This window comes from Chelonoidis abingdonii, chromosome 2 (genome assembly GCF_003597395.2).
Source record: "Chelonoidis abingdonii isolate Lonesome George chromosome 2, CheloAbing_2.0, whole genome shotgun sequence".
In the NCBI taxonomy this organism is placed as follows: Eukaryota; Metazoa; Chordata; order Testudines; family Testudinidae; genus Chelonoidis; species Chelonoidis abingdonii.
Genome location: NC_133770.1, coordinates 177,431,095 through 177,446,312, shown reverse-complemented (window position 1 = coordinate 177,446,312; position 15,218 = coordinate 177,431,095). Strand labels below are relative to the sequence as shown.

The following is a 15,218-nucleotide window of genomic DNA, read 5'->3' as shown; positions in this document are numbered from 1 at the left end:
GCTGCCGCGATCCGTTGTAGTTGTGAGAGAATAAGCAGAGGATTAGAGGCAAAGCTTGTTTCTCCAGGAAACAACAAAGACCCTGAGTATACAAATTCCCGCCCCTGACTGTTTAAACAACCCTAGTCTTCTGATTGTCTCTGATGTCAGTGTTGGTTCCCCTTTACAGCAAAAAAAAATAACCTACCTACTCTATACTACTTATCGGACACACCACTCTGAGCACTGCAGCAATCGAATACACACGTGGTGAGTTTAAACCCATTTGGATCACTGGGGAAAAGGTGGGTCTGATTGTTCTGCTACAGGAGAATAATAACCTGCAGCACACCTGGGAATAGAAGGTTTGGGAACGATTACATGAGGAAGCCATGGGTTTGTGAAAGCCAAAATCAAGGTGCTGGAAATACCTGTAGCCATGGGGTTTTATGCCAAGATCGGTACAGGGAAATCAGAGAAAGGATTTCTGCACACGCGGCCCACAGGCAGGTGGGGTTTTCAGGCTGCCTTTCTCTTTCCCTGTTAGCCTGGGTTATGCAAAGATCAGGTACAGGGAAATCAGAAAAGGCATTTGCACACGCGCGGCTCAAGGGGCAGTGGTGGTTTTCAGGCTTCTTAGCCAATGGGTTTATGCAAAGATCAGGTACAGGGAAATCCGAGAAAGCATCTTGCACACGCACTCACCAGGGCAGGGTGGGGTTTTCAGTGCCTTCTCATTCCCTGTAGCATGGGTTTATGCAAAGTCATGCAGGTAACTAGCACTTAATCAGTATCCCTGCTTATTTCAACAGATTGTAACCTTCAATATCTCGCTGCTCAGGGTCACCTCGAGGACGGAAGACCCTTCTACAAGCTATGGGATCCGCCCTGTACCCTACGCACTTCCCTGAGGTAGCATGATTCCCCCACCCCTCACGGCACTGGCTGCGACGCGTTAGCCTGCAGTATGTTACAAGAACACAGTCGCTTCTCCCCATTAAACTGTTGAAGCGCATTGCACACCTCTGCTAACTTTCTGAAGAGATTACAGAGCAGTTACCACGCTTGACTAGATCAAATCAATGCCATCCCACATCAGCATAGCCCTGCTCCCAAAACATTGCAGTCCTTGTAATAAAACTTCTTACCTGAACAGAACTCTCTGATCCTTCCTTCATTGTAGCACCCACGACGGCTTCGCTTCTTCCTGGGTAGAAAACAGCTTCCTGCTGCAGTCTGCAGAACATCACCCATCTGTGTTCCCCTTCACCCTGGTCTCCAGGCTGTAACTGTCCGATATGATCCCTAGGATTGCCAGTGGGTACATCCAGTATCGCATCCAGCTCCTTGTAAAACGGCAGGTTAAGTGGGGCAGCACCAGAGCGACGGTATTCAATCACGGGCTTGCTGTATGGCATCCCAGCTCCCTTCACCTTAACCTACACTTGAATGCGTCATCGGTCATAGCCCCTGTCTTGCATTTTTACTGTGATATCTGCCGTAGATATCTAATTCTGTGCGGTGATCGCACTGGGATGAATCTCTCTTCTCCCCACAACAACTGATTAACCTGCAGCTCGGCAGTGCTCATGCTGGAACGTTTGGGCGTGAGGCATTGTTCTGATGATGGATTATTTGCACTCCACGCCTTGCTGAAGCAACAGGAAGAGATTTATTAAAAATTCCCGGGCATTTAAAGACGATTCACCTAGCCCAGGCATGGATGCTACAGTGTGACAAGAGAGGCTGAAAAGGAATGCTGGTAAGTCCTAATACCCTGGAGGGCCAAGTAAAAACGCTCTGAGTGTCACACCGATGACCAGCGCATCAATCACCAGCGCTTGTCTCGCTACACCGGAAGCAGACCCATGTACAGCCAGCGCTGCAACAGGCAGTTGCAGCGCTGGCTGATTGTTAAGTGTAACACCTGCTAAGTTGCAGGGCCTGATAACCCCCTCTACCAGCACTGCAACTTGCAAGGTAGCCAAGCCAAGAGAATACAGGTTGAAGGGACCTTGACTATCATCTGTCCAACACTTCTCCTCCTTTCCTCCCACCCCCACCCGAAGCAGGACTGGGTAAACTAGACCATTCCCAACAAGTGTTGTCTAAACTTTCTTAAAAACTTTCAATATGGATTCCACAGCCTCTTCTTGGACCTATTTCAGAGCTTAACTAGTCTTAAAGTTTTTTTTTTTTTTTTTTTTTTTTTTTAATATCTAACCTAAATCTCTCTTGCTGCAGATACCTAGAAGCTCAGTACTTCAGATTTGCTAGTTTAAATGTGTATCCTTGTTGCTGATGACTGGAAGTGCACAAAGAGTGTATAGAGGAGTAGTTGTGCAGATCTAGGGGTAGAAAAAACTGTTAACAAATATGGGCTATTACTGCCTCCATTATTCTAAATAAATGTATGTCAGCAAACCACCAGAAGCAGAACTTCAAATGTAATAGTTGATCTGGTATGTTGCCTTGGAAGGTTCTTCTTTTGGTCATTTTCATGCAGTATGACTGCCTGGCTATTTTGTGTGGAGTTCAGCATTTTTTATTGTTTCTAGTGTGTTTGCATATTTTAAAAACTTCCTTATGCAAAAAGTATGGTAAGACTGCATCCCTCTTATGAAGAAGGAATTTGGAGGAATCCTTTTAAAGTGGTTTTAAATTATTTTAACTTCTCTGTCTTGTGACATGGCAGTTCTAGGTGCCAGCTGCTGCCCAGCTCTTACGTAGTCCAAAGGGAATCTTATTTCATCTATGCTTAAAGAGAAAATGAATCTGTGTACAGGCATTATGGTGCAAGTTACTAATTCTTGTTCTTTCTTTGTTGGAAGGGGCAGTGATTATCTGAGCAGCTTGCTTTGCTAGCTCGAATCATGTTACTCTTCTTTGTCAGATTCCCTTCTTATTCCTAAAGGCAGATTATTAGTTTCTGTTGGAAATGTCTCAAATAGTGAGGTACTCTACTGAAGAAACTTTATAATGATGTCTCAACAGAATTTGTGGTGAAAGTCTTCCTGTAAGTATCTAGAGACAAGGTTGCCTTTTCATATATTTAGCATGCCCTCTAAATCATAATACAAAATGAATAATTTGAAATACAGTTTGAAAACAAAAATTGTAGTTCTAGTTTCTGGCTCATTTGTTTAAATACATGCCTTTTAAAGTGTTTTTTAAACTTCTCACACCCACTCCCAAGCATTAGTTTTTGCAAGGGTGTTATGTAGTAAGTATGGAGAGAAAAGACAGATTCAGAGATGTGCAGGAAAAACTGTCTGGATGTAGGGGGAAGGAGAAGAGTGAGGAATTGGAAATGTCTGTAGGGCTGTGAGCCTAGGTGAGGTGGAAAAGCTAGATAGAGGTTTTTGATGCTGTTTAATAGCATGGTGGATGCAGATGACTCCTGAGGGAATTCTGCACCAAAAAAATAAAAATTCTGCACACACTATTTTTAAATTCCGCAATTTTTTTGTCAATAAATAAATGTGGAGGCTCCAGCATGGCAATGGGGAGCACAGGCCACTGACAGCACAGAGGTGGGAGATCATCCCGCAATCCTCCCCCCACCCACACACTCCAATCTCTCCAGCAGGGCCGGCTCTAGGTTTTTGCCACCCCAAGCAAAAAATAAATAAATAAATAAAACTCCAAGAGCGCAACTGCCGAAGTGCCAAAAAAACCCGAAAACAAAACAAACAAACAAAAAAACACCTCCGAGAGGACCCGGAATGCCGCCTCTGAAATTGTGCCTCCCCAAGCATGTGCTTGGTTTGCTGGTGCTTAGAGCTAGTTCTGCTCTCCAGGACACAGACACAGCACAAGGGCCAGGCCTACCCTAGAAATACCCCGACGCCCTTTCCCTCCATGCCATGCACGCCAGGTATGGGACAGGCAGGCTCAGCCCAGCAGGATCCAAGTGTGGAAGGGCTCGGTGGGTGGGTGCGGGAATCCAGATGTGGGTTGAGTGGGTTCTGTGTCGGGCAGTCTGGGTGTGGGCAGCTTGGTGGGGGATCTGGATGCACAGGGTCTCTTGGGGTGGGGAGGCCAGATGCAGGGCCAGTGGGACTCTGCAGAGGGTTCCAGGTGACAGTGGTTGGGGTTCAGCGGGGGGATCTGTGTGTGATGGAGCTCAGCAGAGGGCTCTGGTGCTGGGGGAGTGGAACTTAGTAGGGTGGGGGTCTGGGTGCAGATGGTTGGGGCTCAGTGCGGTGGGGGTCCATTTGTGGGGGGGCTTGGAGTGGGTTTGAGTATGGGGGGCCTCCATGGGGGTGCAGAAGGGTGGTGGGGGGCTTCTGAGTGCAGGAGGGAGGAGTGAGGCTCATATCAGGGGTCCAGCTGCACAGGGGTTGGGTGAATGGGGGAACAGCTCTCCATACAGTGACAGGAAGGGAAGTACCTTTATTGATGCACAAGTCACCTTAATAATTAACAACCATAGGGCCACATTCTGAGGCAAGGATTCCACTGACTTCATTGTGAGTTATTAACTGGTTTACACTGAGTAAGACCTCTGTGGATTTGGCCTGTGGTAAGGAGGGTATGAAATAGTTACTTTTCAGGTATTTAAGTTTTTGTCAAATACACAATGAGAGGAAGCATCGGAGTAATCTGTTTTGGTTTTAGCCTATGGTGTGGTGTCTCATCTACATTAGATAAATGTCAGGATCCTAGGTTTTGCCAAAAAGTACAGTTACAGTATAGAAACACTTGCAACATGTTACCAACAGTGTATCAACATATGGGAAACTCTTTAAATTGCTGTGGTGTTACAAACTGACTTGGTATTGCTAAATTCTTTAGGATTTCCTCAGTCATTTTGAAATACATGTTAAATGTAACAATTGTAACCTCAATTTGTCATTTCATCCAATCTCCCAAACCAGGCAGGATTGGATGGGAGACATCAAAGGCAGGTCCAAGGAACTGTTGTAAAAGCTGTTGTAAACTCAGCAGGCAGCACTCTTCCTTCTGCATCAGTATTGTACTAACTCCCCACTGTGGTGTTAGGGATACCATGCTACTAGAGGTGTTAAGGTGTGAAATTAAGATGCAGTCTGTGGCACCCTGGCACCCCATATTCACCACTGTCATGTAATTAGGATATGTTTTCTACAAAGTATGCCTTTTGAAGTATCATTCTAAAAGTCTTGATCTGCTAGACATTAATATCTCATTGGATTGTATGTGCCATCGTCTTATGTGAAGTTCTGAAGTTTGGGTGTGTGTGTATGTGTTACGGAAACATATTGTAAGGTTGAAAACACCCACAAGCAACAGTAAAAAGGCCAAAAAATGTTAATGGCTTACTGAGGAAAAGCACAAGGATTGCCCCAGGAACTGTGTACAATAGAAACCTCTCAGAGATAGCACTACACAGTAGAAACTGTTTGACGCAGGTCACAACAAAAGAGCTTTCCAGCAAGTGGGAAGAAGATATAAAAGGGGGACAATGACATCATGTGGGGACCTCACTCTCCCTACAACAACATGCTTAGAAACACCAGAGGAATAAAGACTGAACAGCGGGGAAGTGATGGTCCCAGGCTAAGGGATTGCTAGCCTGTGTATGAAAACCTGGAAAACCCAAGCTGAAGAGACAAGGCAGCTTGTGCCTTAAGAACCTGCCAGGTGGTTTATCACTCAGGATGAGAATTTGCTAATTCACATCCTACCTATCTAGTAGGTTAAGATCAGTTTGCAGTTATGTTTATTTACTAGGTAATCTGCTTTGATCTGGTTGCTATCACTGATAATCACTTAACATCTACCCTTTTGTAGTTGTTAATCCAAACCAGTGTGCATTTGACTAAGAGGTCTGGGGAAAATCTCAGTTTGGTTACCACAAGTGTGCATGGTCCTCTTCACATTGAGGGAGAGGCGGACCAGGAGTTAAACCCATATACTGGCCAGATTTGACCAGGGCAGGATGATACTGCTCTGGGGTCCTAGGCTGGGAAGCTGGGTACCACACTGTACCCCGGATCCATCCTTCCTATGTTTCTCCAACCACCTTTCTTTCTTCCTCTCTACATGGACCACAATAACTTCAGACCACTGGGTCCTCAACACAGTGCCCTAGGGCTATATCCTCCAGTTTCTTTCTTACCTCTCCTCACACCCATCCTTCCCTGTCTCTCCAAGGACCCTTCTCACAAGAGTCTCCTTGTGCAGGAGGTGAAGGGCCTGCTGCAGCTGGCAGCGCTGGAGGAAGTTCTTCGTGAGTACAGGAACAAGGGTTTCTGTTCCCAGTACTTTCTGATCCCAAAGGTGGTCTAAGACCCATCTTGGGCCTACGAGACCTTAACAAATACCTAAAGAAGTTGAAGTTCCGCATGGTCTCCATCATCCCCTCCCTGGGTCCGGGAGACTGGTATGCCACCCTCGACTTGAAGGATGTGAACTTTCATATAGCAATCTTTCAAGGACACAGACGCTTCCTGTGCTTCACTGTGAGATTGGACCACTACCAGTTTGTGGTCCTCCCTTTGGGCCTAGTGACAGCACCAAGGGTGTTTACCAAGTGCATGTCAGTGGTAGCAGCTTACCTCAGGCATTGGGGTATTCAAATATACCAATATCTCGATGACTGGCTGGTCAAAGGCCACTCCAGGTCTCAAGCCCAGCAGGATGTCACAGTGCTGGTCCCTGGGCCTGTTGGTGAACGACAAGAACTCAACGTTCGTTCCAGTGCAAAGGATAGAATTCCATCAGAGTGATGCTCGACTCCACTTGTACTAGAGCTTTCCTGCCACAGGAGAGGTTTCAGACCATGGTGGACCTCATCATGGGGGTCTCCGCATTCCCTCTAACTGCAGTTCAAGTAAGTGTATGTTTGCTGGGTCACATGACATCACGAGTATATGTCATCCACCATGCAAGGCTCAGAATGTGACCCTTGCGGCAGTGGCTGGCGGCAGTCTATTCCCAGTCCAGAGATCACATGGACAAAGTCGTTACCATGCTGCCAGTGATACTTACCTCCCTCCCTGCAATGGTGGACCGACCCCAAGGCTGTCCAGGAAGGAGTTCCATTCAAGAGCCCGCTCCACTCAGTTGAACCGATATTGGATGCTTCAGACATTGGTTGGAGAGTGCATCTAAGGTGAGCTCCAGACACAGGGACATTGTCTCTGCCGGAGACGATGATGCATATAAACGTCAAGGAGCTCAGAGCGGTACATTTGGCCTCCAGAGTCTTTCTACCGCACCTGGCGGGCAAGGTGGTGAGAGTATTGACAGACAATATGGCCTCGATGTTCTATATCAACAGGAAAGGGGAGCACGCTCGTTGGCTCTCTGTCAAGAGACTCTCTGATTGTGGGATTTCTGCATCAAGCACACGATCCACCTGGAGGCCTGTCACCTCCCCGGTGTCAGGAACACACTGGCAGATCACCTCAGCAGGTCCTTTTTCTCTCACCACGAGTGGTCGCTCCATCCGGAGGTAGCTCGGACGCTCTTCCAGTAGGGGGGAACTCCCCAGGTGGACCTGTTCGCCCCCAGACAGAACAGGAAATATCATCAATTCTGTTCTCTGCTGGCCCTCTTTTTTCCATTAGTGTGCACCTTGTGGCCATCTCCGCTTTTCACCTGCCGATCCAAGATAAGACAGTGTTCTCACACGACATGTCGCTCAGGTTCTTGAGAGGCCTTGAGGGACTCTTTCTGCCGGTTTGGGATCCTGTCCCACAGTGGGACCTTAACTTGGTTCTTTCTAGGCTCACAGGGCCGCCCTTTGAGCCTGTGGTCTCCTGCTCCCTTTCCCACCTGTCATGGAAGGTTGTGTTCCTTGTGGCAGTAACATCGGCGATATGGGTGTCAGAGATTAAAGCCCTGACATCGGAACCACCATATACAAGGACAAAGTTCAACTGCGACCCCATCCGGCCTCTCTGCCATGTCAACCAGGACATCTTCCTCCCGGTGTTTTGTCCCAAGCTGCACATCACTAATGAGGAAAGGAGGCTGCACACCCTGGACATCAGATGTACCCTAGTGTTTTACCTAGAGTGTACCAAGCCCTTCCGCAGGTCGACCCAGCTCTTCATCGCAACAGTGGACAGGATGAAGGGCCTTTTGGTATCATCGCAGAGGATTTCTACCTGGATCAACTCCTGCATCCAGACCTGTTATGAGCTAGCATGGGTTCCACCGACGCCGATCATGAGAGCCCATTCAACTAGAGCTCAGGCATCTTCGGCGGCCTTCCTGGCACACATTGCCATCCAGGTCATTGGCAGAGCTGCGACGTGGTCTTCGGTTCACACATTCACTGCACATTATGCCACCACTCAGCAGGCCAGAGATGACGCTGGGTTCGGCAGAGCTCTATTGCAATCTACATGTCCATGAACTCCTACTCCCCTCCGCTAGTACTGCTTGGGAGTCACCTAATAGGGAATGAACATGAGCAAGCACTCGAAGTTACCTGTTCTGTAACTGGTGTTCTTTTGAGTTGTGTTGCTCATATCCATTCCATGACCCGCCCTCTTTCCCCACTGTCAGAGTTTCTGGCAAGAAGGAACTGAGGGTGGGAGCTGGCGATGCCCCTTATACGCGCTCCACTCCAGAGGGTGCCAGAGCCGGTCCCCTACGGGTATCACTGAGGGGGGAAAAACTTCTGGCACTGGTGCATGTGGCGAACACACACCTAATGAACACACATGGAATGAACATGAGCAACACATCTCGAAAAACACCAGTTACGGAACGTTAACTGTCTTTTTATTTAGTGTAATGTCGTGACAGGGTTGTGTGCTGTTAAATAGCTTCTATATTAAATTGTGTGTGTATGTAATATCCATGCACTTGGGTGTAGAGTATGTACAGGTGGAATGGCAGCAATACCTATTATCTATTACTTCCAACTGTCTGTTTTTTAGATGCTTATAACTTTGTTAGAAGGTTTTGGGCTAAATTTTTCCACGTTTGGTTTATGACTGGATTGAGTTTGAATGTTTTATGTGTGTGTATATAACAAAAACTGCTAATATGAAAGTCTGGAGGAATCAGTTATATTTTGAATCTGACAAGTTCCTTATTGTTTCTATTCCTCTGTGCAGCGGGAGGAAAAGAGTGTCAATTTATGTAACTTGTTTCAAAGAGAAAACAAGATATTACATTTTATGTATGTGGCAACCTTTTATTTGAGCATACCATTGAGCATGTCATCAGTTTTCATGCAGAACAACGCAGTGAAACCAGCAGGGAGTTCTGCCCAAAGAAAATTGTGGCACTATATAGCCCAATACAACTATTACATCTCTGTGTACATGTTAGGTATAGATAACCTGTGTATAGTTTGGCATAATTTTTCTCTGGTTTGTGGCAGTTGTAATGGGGGAAGCTGGATAAACTGGAGTCTAGGCAATTTGGGATTCTGGTATACTAGCTGAAAGTTTCTGCTAATACAATAAGCTGTGAAATAGTTTTAAAATGTCACCATTTTAAAACTATCTATAATTTTTAGAGTTATAATTCATTGGGATTTATGGGTCTGATCAGACCTCTCAGAATTCTTGTTCCAGACAATCTGCAGATCCAGGAAGTCTGTGCTGCATTGACTTACACTTGATTGATCATGCTTTCAAAACTAACTGCACAATGCTAGAAACATAGGGGTAGATGCACTCTTGGTGTAAACTGATGCCAATGGAGCTATGATGACTTTTAACAGTTGAGGATCTGGCCCATAATTTAAAAAAATTGAAACCTCTCCTGATTTGTATAGAGATGGTGCTGCTCAAGCAGGTGTTATGCTTTCTGTCAAATGATATACTCCAGTCACCAGTTTGCACAGAGCATCTCTCTTATTGGAACCAGATGGGCTTAAATCTAGCCCTTTTTTGTGAGATTAATGAATTCTGCAAACCCACCTAACCCCAAATGCATCTAATCTAACAGTCACTTGGGGTGTTGGTTCTAAATACGTCATTTGCTGTTCAATTATGTATTTGATTCTGTATGTTTGATCTTGCAGTCATGTCCTGCAAAATGTTGATTGGAAGGGCCCCCCATTACCTTGCACATGGATGACCATGTACACGTCAAATTAAGGTTGAAAGGAACACTCTCCTTCCCCCGCCAATATCCATTGCACTTAATTTAGAAAACTGCAAATATCTCTCTAGGAATATATATGATTCCCATTAATATTTGCACTAATATTTGAACACCTCACAAACATTATGAATTTATCCTCCCAACACCCCTGTGAGGTAGGAAAGAATTACCACCTCCACATTATGGATAGGAAGTCTGGGGCAGAGCCAGAATTTGGACCTAGATCTCCTGAGGTCCCAGCCAATGCCCTCACCACAAAATTTTCCGATGTTGGGAAAATGAATGGAAATTACAGAGCAGTTTTTCTTGATGATTTTCTTTTCCTTGCAGGAAATCGGGCAGGATGTGATAGTTCTGTCAGTTTTCTAGTGATGATATTCCTGGAATATTGTGCCTTCCTGTAAGTGTAGCTAGCCCATTTAATAAAACAGGGCTGAGCTCTTCTGTTCCAGTCCAGGAGCATGGAGTTGGGCTAATTAAGAGAGCAGGGCAGCACCTGAGGCAGGTAGGAGGTGCCTGAGAGAGGCTTGGTAGAAGGAGCTGCCAGAGGATTAGCGCCAACTGGTTCAGTCAGGAAGAGCGGTTCCTGGGAGAGGTCTGAATGCAAGAGAACAGCAAGTGGTTTCCAGGCTGGACTCCCCAAGCCTGGGAACTAGAGCTGGAGAGGGCTGAAGGGGGAGAAGCAGCAGAGGAAGATGCCTGCTGATCCTAAGCCAGAGCTAAGATCCAGGGGGCTGAAGGAAGGGGAAAAGCCAAGGGGTTATCTGCTAGCATCTCCTTCAGAGAGCTAGGTTCTAGAGGAAGCATGAGAGGCTCCCACTGGAGAGGCTGAGAGAGTTGTGGCTGGAAAGAGCAAAGTCATACCTCAGAAGGAAAACTGGGATGATGATCCCAGCAGAGGGACAGAGGACTGTGAAAGAGTCCAGGTCTGGCAGAAGATACCAGGATGGTGGGAAGTGAGCTGAGTGTTAAAGATCTCATGCACTGGGGTTATATGGACTATGTTGTAGGATTTTTGGTCGTGGACTTTTGCACTGTGTTTTGTTGTTAAACTGTGATGGCCTTGAGGATGTGTTTGTATTGAAGTTACTGGGATCCAAGAGAGAAAGTGAATTAAGGCCACTTGCAGGTTGCCCTGAGGCCATGAGGGGCAGGGCCGCCCGTGGGGGTGGGGAAGTGGGACAATTTGCCTCGGGCCCTGCAGGGGCCCCCATGAGAATATAGTATTCTATAGCATTGCAACTTTTTTTATGGAAGGGGCCCCTGAAATTGCTTTGTCCCAGGCCCCCTGAATCCTCTGGGCGGCCCTGATGAGGGGTCACTTGGGAGGAGGCCACTCATTTACACTCTCCCTTTTGGAGTACTAAAATTTCAGCAACTGAGATGGTTTTAGAGTGCAATTCCACCTTCGTCTTATCACTGCACCATAAAGGGCACTGTGGAAAGAGCTGAATCAGGCCGACACACAGTTGCACTTGATTCTCCTGCTGCTCTTCTTACTTCTGTGTCAATAGAACATAGCGTTTCCTAAGTGCAGGCTGTTTTTCTTATACCATCAGCCCATCTTACTCTAGAGAAAGTGAATTCTGATGGGGGATACTTTACTGTGTTGCAAAAAGCTTATCATTAATTGGTCTGAAGTAGCCTGAACCGGGTGACTCTGAGGCCTCTTACAAAACTGATCATCTTCCCCAGGCATTTGAAAACAGAGGATTAGGGAAATCTGAGATTTGAAATTGTCTGGCTTCCTGGTGGTGATCTATATAGAATTCTACTGCTGCACTTTTGACATTCTGGGATATTATTTGGATATATTTTAAAGTTAGTTCAAGACTACCTAGAACATATGGATAGATGCCCATTTTTATAAATCCAAGTAAACAAACTTGAAAAGAAAGATTTAAATGGCCAAAATTATTAGTGTATAACTAAGCACCTGATCCAACTCTCACTGAAGTAAAGGAGAGTCTTTTCGTTCCCAGTAATGTGAGTTGGATTTGGACTTGAACAATGAATTAAGAACATTTTTAAGTGTGAATGCTAAAATTGAAAAGAACAGCTACAATAATGTGTGTATGTTTAAATGCACTAGAGAGGAACCAATGTTTCAATGTATCTCTCTCTCTCCTTCTTTCAGTGGGATCTTGTTTGTGAATCTTCCTGGAAAGTCCATATTGCTAAATTCTCCCTACTGGTAGGCTTAATCTTTGGCTACTTGATAACAGGATGTATAGCTGACTGGTGAGTGAAAAATCTTTTAATGCTATGTAATTTAAATGAATAAAGATGCTAAGTATCTCTGTAGAACTTTACAAAAAGTTACCATTCAGGAAGAACCTTTTAATAATTAGATGTGCCAATCTCTGAAAAGAGTAGCATGAGTTGGCAGTACAAAACTGTTTTAATTGCGTGGGCTGAGTCATTTATAGCATGATAAATAACATAAAAGGAAAATACTTAACCATTGACTTCCAATTATTTGCTGTTGACACACTTTGTTACTGTTGTCATGACAGAGCAGAATTAAATATTTTCTAATCATGTAAAAACAGAGCGTTTGTTTTAGACAGTGTCACGGACTCACAGGTTGTGCCCACTCTTGGCCTCGTGCGGTCCATGGGGGGTGCCCCTTCAGTGAGACAGCCCTTCTCGGGGGTCCACTCTCTCTTGGGGTTAGGCCCCTCCACCTCCTGGAGCCGCACCTCTCTGAGCCTTAGCACACCTGTTTCTTGCTGTGGGCCCCCCTCTGGGAGTCCACTCACTCTGGACCCCCAGGGCGTCCACCCCCAACGAAGATGATGCAACCCTGTTCTCTAGACTGGAGTGACTCTCAGCCAGCGTAAAACAGGAGTGTTTATTGAGAGATGAACACAGCACAGGAAACTCTCAGGCCTGGCCTCCCTCAGCCCAGCACATATAAGTCTTTTCCTCATCCAGGTGGGCTCTGCCTGCTCCCCAGCCCAGCATGCCCCCTGCTTCCCAGCTGGGCATCTGATATCATGAGCCCCAGGCCCCCCCTCGGTCCCTTGTCTTCTCTCCAGGTAAACAGAGTCGTAACCAGGGTCGTGTGGGTCTCATCTCCTCTCAGCCCTCCTCTGGCCCCTGTGGCTGGAACCAGCTGGTTAGGTCACTGGGGTCCTCTCTTCGCAGCCCATTGTCCTCCCGCTGGCCAGAACCGGCTGCGACTCCTGAGGTGGGTCTCCAGGTTGTCAGGTCACCAGTCACTGGTGTATCCATCCTACAGGCCATCGGCTGGGGTCCCAAGTTCACTCTCCGGTCCTCTGTAACAACAAACTCCCTCTCCCCTCACCTCGTTAAACCAGTAACACCCAGGGACACTGAGTCCCACTCCCTCTGCATGCAATCCACTGGAAAACACACACAAAAACCTAAGAACCCCCCCCACACACTCCTTCACAGACAGCACAAGCCTCTAGTGTTCTGTCAAATAGATACTACAATCACAAATTATTTTTTAGCCATATTTGCTGATAAAAGGGACAATATCAGCTCACATTTGGCCCAGAATGTTCATCTTATTTTTAAAAGGCCTTTATGAACCTTTCCACTGTTTTGCTATTCAAGTTGTTTTGAAACAAATGAACATTCTCGTGCAATGTTTGAAACCCAAATATTGCAGTATTAAGAATACATATATCTGCATTAAGTATGGGGTACATCCCTCTGGATTATTGGGGAGTGGGAGCATTCATAGAACTCTAAATTATTTTCCAGAATCAGTTTTCACTTTAAAAAAATCTCTAGTTGGTATGGTTAAAAAGAAAAACTTTATACTGTGACCAAAGTGATATCTGCTTGAGCTTGCAGAGAGCCTGAAACAATAGCTTTATGATTTGAACCTGCCCCATTCATTCCAGTGGATGCTAATTCAGTTAATTATACTTTGTTCACTACTGATTGAAGCATGGAAGAGATGCGAGGAGATATGGTGTTATGAAGATTTACATGATTACTGCTCACTTTGGTGCCATACCTCATAGCTGTGAGGAGACGAACCCTGCTGCATGTGTGAGGCAACATGGCCCAAAGCTTCACAGCATCTTAACGTCAATTTTAAATGATAAAATAATCTGCATTGAAGTATTTCTTTAATGTCCAATATTAAATATTTATTGCTCCTTAAAATGAAGCCTTACAGATATGTACAATGGAAAATAATTTTATTTCATTTAAATAAAATTCTAAAATTAGGATAGATCTTAAACAACATAGAATCATAGAATCAAAAGGTTGGAAGGGACCTCATGAGGTCATCTAGTCCAACCCCCTGCTAAAGGCAGGACCATTTTCCCTAAATAATCCCAGCCAGGGTGCGGTCTAGCCGGACTTTAAATAGCTCTAAAGATGGAGATTCTACCACCTCCCTAGGTAACCCATTCCAATACTTCACCACTCTCCTAGTCAGAAAGTTTTTTCTAATATCCAGCCTCGACTTCCGCAACTGCAACTTCAAACCATTGCTCCTTGTTCTGTCCTCCGTCACCACTGAGAACAGCCTAGCTCCCTCCTCCTTGGAGCATCCCTTCAAGTAGTTGAAGGTTGCTATCAAATCCCCCCTTAGTCTTCTCTTCTGCAGGCTAAATAAGCCCAGTTCCTTCAGTCTCTCTTCATAAGTCATGTGCTGCAGTCCTCTAATCATTTTTGTTGCCCTCCGCTGGGCTCTCTCCAATTGTTCCACGTCCTTTTTGTAGTGTGGACAATGTGCGAGAGTTGTATGGAGATGGGTGAGAGTGATGATTTGTTTCATTGTCCTGCAAAGGGGTGTGGGTAGGTGCTCAACTTTTAAAAGTTTGGGAAACATACATGTAAGTGACCATATTAACAAAAGGGAAACTGACTTAATTTATTTGCATTGTCTAAGTTGAGAGAGAGCATAAATAGTGACATAAATTGGATTTTGAAAATTTTTCACTTTTAATAATCCGAGTTTGTGGTAGTTACCTAGATAAAGAAATTTTGTTTGCAGCATACAGAATTTTAAGTTGATGGTGTTCCTTTAGAAGGAAACTTCTAAAGCTGTAAGTGATGACCGCGTGACGCTATAGTGATTTTCATTCACCAAGTAATTATTAGGGGAGACCTTAGCTGTGTGGGTAGGTAGAGGTGGAAAATCTATGGGATCCAGCATGCGGAGACTCCATTTATTCAAACTTGGGGCC

General features: G+C 45.5%; 1 protein-coding gene across 2 annotated transcripts in view; it reads left to right on the top strand.

The window, feature by feature from the left end:
• Positions 1-15,218, top strand: part of SLC22A23 (solute carrier family 22 member 23) — a 199,539-nt gene that overhangs the window by 37,703 nt on the left and 146,618 nt on the right. For both annotated transcript variants that reach the window (XM_032798381.2, XM_075062824.1), the window contains exon 2: positions 12,176-12,279. In XM_032798381.2, the coding sequence (XP_032654272.1) occupies positions 12,176-12,279 (104 nt within the window). The remainder of the gene's footprint in view (positions 1-12,175; positions 12,280-15,218) is intronic.